The sequence below is a fragment of the Pleurodeles waltl genome, chromosome 11 (genome assembly GCF_031143425.1).
Source record: "Pleurodeles waltl isolate 20211129_DDA chromosome 11, aPleWal1.hap1.20221129, whole genome shotgun sequence".
Taxonomy (NCBI): domain Eukaryota; kingdom Metazoa; phylum Chordata; class Amphibia; order Caudata; family Salamandridae; genus Pleurodeles; species Pleurodeles waltl.
In genome coordinates, this window is record NC_090450.1 from 315,960,736 (window position 1) to 315,974,592 (window position 13,857).

The following is a 13,857-nucleotide window of genomic DNA, read 5'->3' on the forward strand; positions in this document are numbered from 1 at the left end:
CACCAAAGCCACTCCCAGGGGTACAGTTGGGAGTGTGGAGACAGCTGCGCCACCATCCAAGGTGGGGAAGGGGCACAGTAAAACTGGCAAGTCTGGGAAAATCTGCACAGTGTACAAGACCGCCACCAGCCCCACTGCCCAGGACACCGCCGCCACCAGCCCGCTGCCCAGGACACCGCCGCCACCAGCACCGCTGCCCACCGCTGCCCAGGACACTGCCGCCACCAGCCCCGCTGCCCAGGACACCGCCCCCACCAGCACCGCTGCCCAGGGCTGCCCAGGACACCGCCGCAACAAGCACTGCTGTCCAGGATACCCCCGCAACAAGCACCGCAGGCCAGTGAGCGCCAAAGATTCCGATGCTATTGAGGCCACCACGAGCAGGATGAAGCACTCTGGGCACAAAGCCCCCTCCAGAACCAGTGGAGTATCACATCCACTACCTTTGTCCTTGGCAGGATGAAGCACTCTGGCCACAAATCCCCCTCCAGAACAAGTGGAGTATCATATCCACTACCTCTGTCCTTGGCAGGATGAAGCATTCTGGGCACGAAGCCCCCTCCAGAACCAGTGGAGAATGTTATCCACTTGAGAGACTTTGGCTTTGCACTCCCCAGGATTAAGCAGTGGGCAAACCACCCACGGTAGAGACTTGAGAGACTGTGGCTTTGCACTCTCCAGGATTGAACAGCGGGCAAAACACCCACGGTAGAGACTTGAGAGACTGTGGCTTTGCAATCCCTAGGATACAGCAGTGGGCAAACCACCCACTGTAGAGACTTGAGAGACTGTGGCTTTGCACTCCCCAGGATTGAACAGTGGGCAAACCACCCACAGTAGAGACTTGAGAGACTGCGGCTTTGCACTCCCCAGGATTGAATAGTGGTCAAACCACCCACTGTAGAGACTTGAGAGACTATGGCTTTGCACTCCCCAGGATTGAACAGTGGGCAAACCACCCACTGTAGAGACTTGAGAGACTGTGGCTTTGCACTCCCCAGGATTGAACAGTGGGCAAACCACCCGGCAGAGACTTGAGAGACTGTGGCTTTGCACTCCCCAGGATTGAACAGTGGGCATGGAGCCCCCTCGTGGATCTGGCGTTGTGCACTCATCCGGCTGAGGTGCCCCCCCTTCCTTTCCCCTGAGGTGCCTGTTTTTTTTTTTCTATCTGATGCCCCAGCAGTGTTCTCTCCATCTTGTTCGGGTATCTTGTGTGGGCCTTGCCCATGCCTTTTGGGCCCAGTGGTCCACGGACTATGATAATGGAATACCTTGGACTTGTATTCTTGGTGTATATATTTGTTTATAGTGTACATATCTTTATATATGTATATATTTTTGATTACTGTATTTGAATATATTACAATCATTTGAATAATTTCCTTTTGTCCTTGCATTCTTTCAGGGGGGGTTGGGGGTGTAACTGTAATGTATCATGATGTATTAGTGTGTGTGTTGTCGTGGGTGAGGTTGGGGGTAGGGGTTTTGTGTCTTGCGTGTGTGTGTCACAGTTTTTTCCCACCCCCCTCCCCTGTGTCGTAGGTGCAGTACTCACCGTGGTCTTCGCCTCCGGCGTTCATGCTCCTGGTAGAGGAGCAGGAAGATAAAGGCTGGAAGAATATGGAGTTCTGGCTCCATGGCGTCCTGGTTCCTCGTGGGGTGTGTAGAGGTGAGCGTTTCCCCTTCCAAGTCCGGTTCCGCTGTGTTTTTGTTTGGGGTGAATCCGACCTGGAAAAGGTGGCAGATTGGACTGTTGTAATTCTGTGGGCGGTACATTGTCCTCTGCCTGTCTGTTGGCTGTTACCGCAGCGGTGTTTGTTTGTACCGTCTTGGCAGTCAGAGTGTTAAAGTCGCTGTCTATGTTGGCGGCTTCCGCTACGGTCGTAATTCAAATTTTTTTTTTCACCGGCCTGTTGGCGGTCTTACCGCCGCTTCAACACCGACTGCCAGGGTTGTAATGACCACCAATATGTCCTACCTTAACCATACACTGCACCCTGCCCTTGGGGCTACCTAGCGCCTACCTTAGGGGTTTCTTACATATAAGAAAAGGGAAGGTTTAGGCCTGGCAGGTGGGTACACTTACGAATTTGAATTTACAGTTAAAACTGCACAACACAGACACTGCAGTGGCAGGTCTGAGACATGATTACAGAGCTACTCATGTGGGTGGCACAACCAGTGCTGCAGGCCCACTAGTAGCATTTAATTTACAGGCCCTGGCACCTCTAGTACACTTTACTAGGGACTTACTAGTAAATCAAATATGCCAATCATGGATAAACCAATCAACAATACAATTTACACAGAAACCATATGCACTATAGCACTGGTTAGCAGTTTAAAGTGTTCAGAGTTCAAAAACCAAGAGCAACAGGTCAGAAAAAATAGGAGGCAGGAGGCAAAAAGATTGAGGATGACCATGCATAGGCAAAAAAGTCCAACAGCCATCATTCCCAACACCAGTCATACATCTACCCAATCTAATCAGTGTGTAAAGGAAGTAACTAAGTGGATGTTTGTCAGCAGTTTATGATGTAATGGTGAAACAAAAGAGGTTCTGGCAGTTGGAAATAACTCCGCAAGATGGACTGATCTCTCCTGGCTGGATTATTTAATCTGCCTGAAGCCTGCCCAGGCAGTAAAAAGTTTTGGCTTCTGGATAGATGATAAACTTACCATGGAAATGCAGGACCCGAAATTGGCAGGGTCCTGCTTCAGCATTCTAAGAAGGCTTAGGAGAGTACTACGCTAGTTACCACCTCCTACAAGGAAAATGGTTGTGCAGAGCTTAATCTGCTCAGTGATAACTTCCTTCATATAACATGCCATCAAAAGACTTCAAGTAGTCTAGAATACTGCTGCCCGGATTCTACAAAAAAATCCAAAACAGCAATTGGCCAGCCCAGCTTTGGCAGCCTTGCACTGTCTACCAATTCAGTTAAGGATTCATTTCAAGGCCCTCTGCATTGGCCATCAGATAATTCATGGAAGAAGCCAACCTATCGACAGGAAACCGATTTCACCTCATTTCCCCAAGCGGACTTTGCGGTCAGGGACACATGGACTTCTTACAGTGCCAAAATCAGCAAAGCGAGATATAGTTGCCACTCGTTTTTGTACTTGGTGCCTAAATTTGGAATGCTCTCCCATCAGATCTTAGGTCTGAACAGCAAGGGTCAGAAAGCTTCTTAAAACTCACATGTTTTAAAGCCATGCACTGATCTGAAATTCACTTGCCACTCCATCTCGTATGGTTGGTTCTAGTGCTGGGACACGTGGATGGGTAGCTGCACGAGTAGAGAAGAGAAGAGAAGAGAAGAGAAGAGAAGAGAGTGAAGTGGCACAGCATGGAATGCTGGAATGCTGGAGAGTGTCTTAGAGCGGAGGGGTATAGAGTGGAGGGGCATGTCAAAGTGACTTGTCGTGGAGTGGAGTGTGGTAGAGTGGACTGATGTGTCCTAAAGTGGAGTGCCATCTTTTTGAGTGGAGTGGCTTGTCATATGGGGAGTACAGTGGTGTAGGGTGGAGGGGTACAGATGGCAGTAGAGTGTTGTGGAGTGCGGTGTGCTATAGTAGAGTAGAGTGCAAAAAGAACATGTGATGGACGGAATGCTGAACACTGACAAACATTCACCCCCTGAACAGAGATCTGGGCCTAAATCCATCATTTCTTTGCCACCCATGTCATTCCAGGTTGGACCCAGCCATATGCAAATCAGTCTTGGGAACGGTTTAGCCGAACTGCTAGGCCAGGTCTTCCCTGGACTGGACACAAGCATCCTGGGACCAGTTTTGGGGTATCATCCCTCCTCAGCCAGAATCTCTATGGTTGTTGGCATTATTTAGTAGTTCTGAACTGTGCTTCTAGCCCACTTTATGTTAGGAATTATGTGATTGGTTATTAATTTCATTTCTTATCAACATTTCTATTGGTTTTCTAATTTTTGTGGTCTGAAATGTGTGTTTCAATTGGTTTTCTACGACTTGTTAATCTTAATTGTTGCAATCTAGTTTATTTTCTTACCATATTTGGTATTTGGTAGTATTGTGCTACACCAAAAGCCCAAATTGAATTTAGGCCAATAATTGTCCTTCTTACAAAATTAAGTTTCTGATATAAAGTAGTTTCTAATGGCCAATCATCTACCTCTCTATATATTTGTTTATTTGTTTATCTTCCTCTATGTTCCTTATTCTTGAATGTGAAGATGGTTAGTGTTTGGTTTGTTGGCCAGTTTCAGTTTTTGTGCTAAAGGGCATGACAAGAAAGCTGATGTTTAAAATGACTTAGGTTCAAAAGGAGTTTACATAACATGGATTGGTGAAAGAGGATTAAAATCGAACCAGTCGATCCCACTACTTTCCTCTGTCAGAGAATGTGACCATCCCCACATTATGGTTTTCTACTGTGGTGGCACTCATATAGGTCACTTAACTGGTGTTAGACTGGAGACATTTTCCATCTAAATGTCAATGTTTATGAACATACATTTTGTGTTCTTTAATAATTATCAGAGACAAAAGTGGAAGTGATCTACTCTAAATGCTGTGAAGTTTGAAAAGACTTGAAGACGCATCAACAAGCAGTCTCAGCATCAGTGGCAGCTGGTCAAATTTGAAAATGGTGAGGCAGAAAGAACACAAGTTAAGTTTACTGAAATGCAATGGACAAGTGAAACATGCCCCAACTCTTGAAAGAAAGATTCAGGGCTGTGTATGCCTGTGTTTGTATGAATATTGCAAAAAAATTAAGTAGTACAATAATAACATCTGTGCCATTTGACAGTACAATGACTCAATTGGAACGATTTAGAACAGCCCACTCAACAGGTGGCACAACACGAAGGTCAGCTACCTCCAATTTGCTGTTAAGTTCTTGAACAATACTGTATGACCCGTACCTTTTGAATTGATCTCTGCAGGCACCTACTCCTCATTGACAATCATTCCACTTGCAATAATTGGAAATTAAGTGTTCACTGAAGCATCAGCAATGTTTTGAGTTAAAATCGCCAAGTTCATCTTGTTCAATGTTGATGACCATTTGCAATTGTGACAGATCGTGCACAACAACAGAAGTTTTCAATTAGTACACCTTTTCAAATGTAAATTCTTCAGGTGAAAGGTTTTTTTTTTAGCCCTTGTACAAGTTTGTACTTCACTGGTTTGGTTGCAGCATCTCCATCAAAAAATGGGTTTGTTGGAAGAAGATCGTGCAACAGAATGTACTTGATATATTCACCCCTTTCTTTTGCTACATCCATCTCTCTGGGGCCATATGTACAAAGCATTTTTCCAGCCGCAAATGGGCTGATTTGCAGAATTGGCCATTTGTGACTGGAAAAATGCTTTTTGGGATGTACAAAGCCCAAATTGTGAATAGGTAACTTCGCAACTTGGGTTTTGCGATTTGGTATTAAGAAGAAGCGTGTTCAGGACGCCCATTCCTAATACCGATTCCGAACCCCTCTCTTTCCACAAGTTCGTGGTGAGGAAAAGTTTCAGGATGGTCCATTCATTTTGAATTTGTCATCTCTGTGAAAACATTGCAAATAGAAAGGACTTTATTTTAAACTACCGGCCCTTGAGCAACATATTCACTTTTACGTGTCTGACCAACAATTCCCCTAGAGCTTTTCTGTGACCTCTGGATCATCTGTTATTGTTTCATATCTGCAGCCACAGCATTGAACCTTCCCTCTCTGTCTTTCACCACAAAATGTCTTGGGTTAATTTTCTGCAAAGGTATGTTTTTTCTACCTCTAGCTTCTTTACTTTTTCCAAATACCAGGATCCATATCTCAGGATATTTATGAAATCCACTTTGCAAAACACAGTAATCAGTGACTCCACAGCCTTCACATAAAGCTCCCAATCACCTTCCCAATCAACATGTATCACGTTTTTCATTAGATGGATCATGTGTAAAACATTTCCCGAGTACTTGGAAAGTTCTGATTTTATTTCACGTTCTTTGACAAACTCTACGAACTTGGGGACATATTTATGAGCCTCTAGCACCATTCTAACGCCACTTTGGCATAATATCTGTATGTTAATGTGGTGTTAGAAGGCCAAGAATGCAGAGCCATATTTACAAAGTGGTGCAATGCATGCATTGCGCTACTTTGTAACCCTTTGCGCTACATTATACCTGGCATTGTGAGATGCAAAGTAGGCGTCCCCTTGCAAAAAATGACTTTATGGCCTTAGTGCCATATTTTTCCCCGTGCTAAAATCACGCACGGGGGGAGGAGGAGTCAAATAATGGTGCAAAGCTTGCTTTGCACCATTATTTAAAGCGTGGGTCAGGGCAGGAGATAGGGGACCTGCGGGCCTATTTCCATGGTGGAACACCATGGAATAAGCCCACAGGTGCCCTCCCCAGGCCCCAGGGACACCCCCCACCCACACCAGAGGAACAGCGGAGGATGGGGGACCCCATCCCAGGTAAGTATAGGTAAGTACAGGTAAGTATATTTTTTTTTAAGTGCCATTGTGGGCCCTGAAATGGGACCTCCTACATGGCACTGGGTGCAATGGCCATGCCCAGGGGACCCTGGTCCCCTGTGCTGGCCACTGGGGTGGTGGGCATTACTCCTGTCTTTTCTAAGACAGGAGTCATGTGGTATGGATTGTTTTGTGTCAGAAAATGACGCTAGGCTGGTTAGAGTCATTTTTTTTTTACTCTAACTTGCCTACCGTCATTTTTTGGAGCGAAACCCCTTTCTTCCATACCGCCAACCCCACTCGGCTAATGTCATTTTTTTTTACGATAGCCTACCCTTTGCACCAGCTTGCATCATTCCATAAATATGGTGTCCGGCTGGTGCTCAGAAATGGTGCAAGCCCGTGGTAAACGTTTTGGTGCAAAACTGCATTCGTACAGTTTTGCACCAAAAATTATAAACCAGGGCCTATGTGTGGGGGTGTTTGAGAGGTTGAGTTCACAGTCCCATACTTCATTCAGCTGCAGTGCAAGGAATAAAACATTTTGGTGCCTCCACCACCCAACCAACAAGGCCATTTTCAGGTTATCTGTTGCAACCAATCACCCGCTTGTGGCCATATGTGGTGATGCGATGAGTCAGCTGCCTATAATGATGTTATTGTTGCTCAGAACATGACAATATCAATCTCTTGATTTGTCTATTTTGACGATGGTTAATGTCTTGCAAGTAATTTGGAAGCATCGGAATTAGCCGATTTGATGAGAAGCTTTTAAAAGTATGTCGTTTTAAAATGCTAGCGCTGAGTGCATAACACACATGCTGAATGAAACTGCACACATACATTATGCCTTTGAAAATCGTGAGAACTTTCCAAACGTGTACATTAGGATGTTTTCCAAATACGTCTAAATTCCACCTGGAAAGGCTCTGTATATTATGGAAAATTAAATTAAGAGCAGACATCCAATCCTTCATCAGACAGCTATCTCTAGCTCTTAGTTAAAATTTCACTTACGTTCATCCTGATGCCCTTCTTTATCCTCCTCTTCAGCTCCTTTGCAGCCTGTTAGAACATTACAACAGGTTATACAATGCCAAGCTCCACCAACAACATTCCTAGTAGTAAATACATATTTTATGTATAGATAAAGTTTAATCAGAAGCCAAGAACTCTACTGGAAAAAAACTGGAGAATCGCAATCGAAAAAATACACAAAACAGGAAATATGGCCATATGACTTTATAGTCCATATAAACAAATGCAACAACATTAACATACATGTGAAAGAATTTACAGTATAAAACAATTTACAATTGCTAGGATGGAATGTCACTCCTGTGGTGTACAGCAGTAGCTCCTATCCTGTTTGCCCATCTACAAGTACCAAGGGCCTGATATATATACCTTTTTAGTGCACATTTGCGTCATTTTTTTATACAAAAGCAGTGCAAACTTACAAAATTAAATTACATTTTGTAAGTTTGCCCCACTTTTGCGTCACAAAATGACGCAAATGTGACATGGAAAAAGGATAAATCTACCCCCAAGTATCTCGGCTTTTGGATTTTTCGCCCCAGCTCCATTCTAACGTAGCAGATGTGAAAAGGCCTAGACTTTCTGTGGTTGTGAGAACAGTCCTGGACAGACAGGGGCACAGCAAACGTGCTCTCGGCATTGGTAGTGGACTAGTGCCCAGGTCATGTATTCTAGCATGTAGAGCAGTGGTGGCAAAATTCCATGGTTTAGTAATCTTATATTGTAACCAGCCCTTTTTACCTGCGTTAGTAAGTGGTGTCTTATTAGCTAACTCTTGTAAAGCTCCGCTGATAAAAGTTAACCTGGGTACTTGCCCTAACATTCCAGCACGTGTGGCTGTCTGGGTGTGGTCTGTGAGTTACATACTTAGTGCATGTTTGAGTTAAGCAGAGTGAATAAGGCCCGTCAGTTCCATTTTGGGAGCGCCTGGCCCGCTCATGTGCACAAGATGGAGGTGAGGTTACTTCCCCAGACAGTAGAACTGCATTGCTGGCATTCATAAGACTGGATGGAGGGGACCTAGACATACAAGTGGGGAGAGAAGAGACAGGCATCCCTTTAGTAATTCATTATGGGCCATTTCCTGTACAGGCCTGTGGATTAGTCTTCCGGAATACAGCCATTTGGTAGATTGAAGAGTGACGGGTGGGACTGGGTGGGAGGGGTGGGAGGGGCCCTCTGGAAATGGCCACCCTTTTGTCTCTCTTTTTGTGTGGCTGTTGATAGCTGGGTGCACACTGCTCACATTTCTTTGTGCATCTATTATAGTGTTCCGGCCGGGAGATGATTGTGATGTGAGGAACATCACTCTAGATAATCTCATGAGATCACTGACAAAAATGTTCAACCTGCTCCCATTGGCTACAAGGAAACAGTTGTCTTTGCCCTGACAACCTAAATATTGGACTATTGCAACAGCCTGTACGCAGAATCTTCAAAAAAACTATCCATAAACTCCAGATTGTGCAACACCCGACAACCACACTTATATTGCAACTTTCTAAATGTTCATCTACTTCGGCAGTGCTGAAAGCCCTGCATTGGCTTCCAGTGCATTAAAGAACCTTGTTTAAAATTCTCCTACTCACCTTCAGAGCCTGTAGATTTACTGGGCCCAGATATCTAACGGCAAGATTTACCCACTACACAACTAAATGAACTCTGAGATCTTATGCCAACCTCTTCAAGCTCCCCCGTTTTAAACATAAAACCGGGGCAGTAAACTATTTTTATTTCTGTGCACTAAAGCATGTAACCACCTTCCTGGTCATTTAAGACTCGTTGATTCTGAAGGATTGTTCAAGAAGCAACCGAAGATCTGGCTTTTTTCAGCTTCCGATGTATTTTGTTACTCTACCATTTCTTGATTAAGTCTCGTTTGGAGATGCTTGATTGAGTCATTTCTGCACATTAGTGGCAAGATGCTCCTTTGAGAGTAGTAGTGCATTTTACATGTGTTGCCAGATTCATTCATTCAGATAACGGTTGAGTCTTGAAGACAGCCATAAAAGAACAAATGAAAATAGAACTAACCCACACCAGTTTTGAATGTGCAAAGAGAGAATACACATCCTCATTTGCTGTAGCTACTGGAGCGGTTGACATTTGTGTTGTTCCAGTTCCAAGTTCTCTCTGTCCAGGTATGGAGTGCTTTACAGAGTACAGTCAGGACTACTTTGCAACCAGAGCTGGTGTCTGCTTGAAAGTCAGCTTCTCAGAGATGAGGGGATTTCATTTGGGGCTTGATATGAGGGAAGAGCTATCTCCTTACCTATCTCCCTGAAAAGCTAACACCAGCCTGGAAGAAGAGTTGAGTAGTGAGCCAAACCTGCAGGGGGAGTTGACTACGAGGGTGGGCAAGAGCAGCTCATCTTGGGCCAGGGTGCCATCTAACTCAGGCTCCCAACATTGTGTCTGGCATGTTTTTTGTCTCTGAACAGGTTTCCCTTGCTGAAGCAGATGATCTGTGCTACGGCTGAAGTATGCCAGAGAGGATTACCTCAATGAAATCTGCCTGCTCAGTCTGTAGCACTCGCCCAAGTGTGACGGAAACTATTGCAGCTGTGGCACTTCACCTAAGCATGCCCAAATACCGTGCGCCACAAAACAACAGGCTTTTGCCATGCCCACAGCACTTTCCAAATGTGTCAGAATGGACTTTGTGGGGACTAGTCCCTGGCACATGTTCAACGTGTGCCTGAGTGGACTATCCACTGCAAGTGAAGCAGCTGCCTCGAGGTACTTGTCAACGGTGTGCCCGAGTGATGGTGCAGCTGTCAGAGACACTGACCATAAGAGTGCCCAATCGTACTATCCTTCTGCTATTGAGCTGTGATGTACCTAGAAGCAGCCCAACTGTTGCCACCCGGACCGGATACCAAAAGTACACTGCATCACCTCCTCAACCCTGCAGGCTCTGCCCTGCTAAACTCCTGAGGACAAGGCCCTGCCAAGATCCAAAGGACTCTGCCTCCAGCTGACTCACCATGCCCCTGGAAGAGGGTCACCAACCTGAAGGCAGCTGCACTCCTGCTGTCACCAGTTCAGAACTCTGCCACGCAGCCCTGTGTCTAGCCCCAGGACCAGAGCAAAGGGCAGGCACTCCTGGGTCCAGCGTGTATTCCCATCACAGGAGGAAGGCACAGACCTGGTCAAATGGAGGCCTAGTCGAAGATGTCTGAGGGCCCACAAGATAATAGAGAGTGACTGCATCATGCTTCCTACAAGAGGGGAGCACTAGACTTGCTTGAGAGCCACACCTACGTATATGAACGTTAAAAGAGAAAGTGATGGGAAGGAGAAGCAGATGGGGCATGCTCACCAAATGGCAATGGCCCTGCACAAGAGGCTGAGTACCATAGCTTTTGTAGGGTGCAGTATTAGTTTTTTTAGTGTATTAACTTAGTTCTCTTTTAAACATTGAGCTGGACACACAATTTATTACACCGTTTGGTGTCTTTTGAGTGCTCTGTTTGATATATGCACACATTAACCTTCCAGAGAAGCCTGTGACAGCTTGCTATGCCTAAGACTGAGAGTTGAGCTCCTAAGGGGTTCTACTTGCAGAGTCTTAGCAGGACACACTTTGTCAAATTACACCGGCTCCCATTGCTAATGCTTGTACACCTTGCTTGAGCCGTGGTTCTCCCAGTCGAGGACTGACAACAGAGACAAAAGTTTTGAAGTTCCTTTCATAACCGGCTCAATATCACTGCAATTAGTGAAGTACATGAGTACAAGACAGAGCTCAAAGTGGACTCAACTTGCCAAATACAGTTTAACAGTAACAGCTGAAGACATACATATTAAAGAAAAGCATCATATTTAAGACATGAAAATAGAACATGCATGAAGGAAAGCTAGAACCCTGAAAAGCAAGTTTATCGGCCCTATTTCAATCAGTCTTTTACTGATTTATTTTACTTGAGACTGTTGCACAGGGAGACCAAACACTTCCTAAGCAAAGGTGGCCTCAAAAGGGCATCTATCAAAAAAATCAGATAAGGGCACAGATCTAAAGTTGTTTTAAAGCACAATGACTTCAGAAACACCTTATTTGGTAGAGACTCTATCTGGCTGCAGATTTGTTACCTTAGGATTATCCACAGGCATCAGACAGGATCTAGAAATTTTTCTGAGCAGTCCCCTTGTTCACTGGTAGGTGGCATCAATGGCATCCTCCACAAAAGAAATTACATGCGTGGTATCATGAAGGCGGCACCCCAGCAGACTGACCTCATTTTCATGAGGGTTTTTCCATGCAGAAGCACATAGCCGTAAGAAGGTATAGAGCCAGTGCACCTGAGTGAGGTCCTCAAGGACCTCTTCAAATAGAGTTGATGGACTGCAGAACCGCGAGGTTAGTTGGGCGGTAAGGAATCTGTGGCTAGACAGAGGGGGTCATTCTGACCCTGGAGGCCGGTGGCCGCCAGGGCCACCGACCACGGGAGCACCGCCAACAGGCTGGCGGTGCTCCCACGAGCATTCTGACCGCGGCGGTTCAGCCGCGGTCAGAAGCGGAAAGTCGGCGGTCTCCCGCCGACTTTCCGCTGCTCGGGGGAATCCTCCATGGCGGCGGAGCGATTCAGACACCCCCTACCGCCATCCTGTTCATGGCGGGAAACCCGCCATGAACAGGATGGCGGTAGGGGGTGCCGCGGGGCCCCTGGGGGCCCCTGCAGTGCCCATGCCAATGGCATGGGCACTGCAGGGGCCCCCGTAAGAGGGCCCCGCAAAGTATTTCAGTGTCTGCCTTGCAGACACTGAAATACGCGGCGGGTGCAACTGCACCCGTCGCACCCCTGCAATTACGCCGGCTCAATTCTGAGCCGGCGTCCTCGTTGCAGGGGCATTTCCTCTGGGCCGGCGGGCGCTCTTTTGGAGAGCGCCCGCCGGCCCAGAGGAAATGTCTGAATGGCCGCCGCGGTCTTCTGACCGCGGTGCGGTCATTTGGCGGCTCCCTCCAGGCGGGCGGCTCCCGCCGGGCTCAGAATGAGCCCCAGAGTCTTTACCAGATTAGGCATTACCAAAGGTAAGTTGGTCATCTGACAGAGACTTTTAGCTAAATTCCATACCGAAGAATAGATACCAATATCCCCGGAGGTGGGTCTGTGCGCTGTTTATACTAAGAAGGCCAGGAGGACCGAATAGCCAAAATGCCCATCACGCTGGCCCTGACAGTCCAGGCAGTAGTGCTTGCTGAACTGTGACTGTGTGCTTCATTCACTGCCTCCTGACAGATATCCAGGATAGTAACTCCGTGAGCTAACGCAGTGGTCGCAGCATTGGCTCTGATGAAGTGAGCCCACAGCCCTCTGGGGGGTTGCTTCTTGGCAAGTGTGTAGCAAATCTTTATGCAGAGAACAATCCCACTGGAGACGGTTTTCTTTTGTACTATTTTGTCCTTCTTGGCTTCAGCAAGTCCACAAATAGTTGAATGTTCATCCAGATGTCTTTAGTACGATCACTGTAGAACAACATGTTTGTTTTGGATCCAGATGGTAGAGTCCCTCATCTTGTTTGGAGAATGATGAGGAGCAAAAAAAAGACTGCAGCTTAATGGCAGTCTGACATGAAAAGGTGTTACTACCTTGGGTATGAAGGAGGCACTGGTTCTGAGGGCCAATTTTTCTATAGAGAATGTAATATATGGAGGGTTGACAGAGTGTCTGCAACTCACTAACCCTCCTGGCAGATGTAATTGCCACAAGGAAGACTGTTTTGATGATGAGTTGTCTTAGAAGGCAGCTGTGCCTGTGCTCAAACGGTCAGCACATCAGGAAAGTGAGGACCAAATTAAGGTCTCATTGGGGCATAATGAAAGGGCAGAAGAAATATGTCTTGTAAACCTTCCAGGAATCATGTCACAGCAGGTGACTTAAACAGGAAAGATTGATCCGGCAATCACAAGAAAGCCAAGATGGCAGAAAGATACCCTTTACCTGGGCCCAAAGCAAAGCCCTTTTGGGCCAGAGATGATACAAATAGGATGATGTCAGAGAAGGGTGAAGACAGAGGATCAATGGATCTGGCACCATACCAAGCCACAAATCTGTCCCATCGACTGGCATATACAGTTTTAGTGGAGTTATGTCTGGCTGATAAGATGACATCACATACTTCGGGAGGCAGATAGGAAACTTTGGTGCAGAACTTTATCCTGCTGCTGCGGCAGGAAATCCTCTCAAAGAGGCAGTCTTCTGAGAGGTCCAATGCTCATGCTCAAGAGTTTGGATACTCCATTCTCCGTGGCCAGACTGGAGCCACAGAATGACTTGGGCCCGATCCTTCCTAATCTTCTTCAGAACTCTGGGCAGGAATAGTATTGGCTGAAAGTAGTACAAGATGCCTGAGCACCACTGG

The 13,857-nt window shown here is 46.3% G+C and overlaps 1 protein-coding gene across 4 annotated transcripts in view; it reads right to left on the minus strand.

Moving 5' to 3' along the window:
- LOC138265661 (kyphoscoliosis peptidase-like) overlaps window positions 1-13,857 on the minus strand; it is a 395,468-nt gene that overhangs the window by 245,760 nt on the left and 135,851 nt on the right. For all 4 annotated transcript variants that reach the window (XM_069213571.1, XM_069213570.1, XM_069213568.1 and 1 more), the window contains exon 3: window positions 7,474-7,521. In XM_069213571.1, coding sequence (XP_069069672.1) covers window positions 7,474-7,521 — 48 coding nt within the window. The remainder of the gene's footprint in view (window positions 1-7,473; window positions 7,522-13,857) is intronic.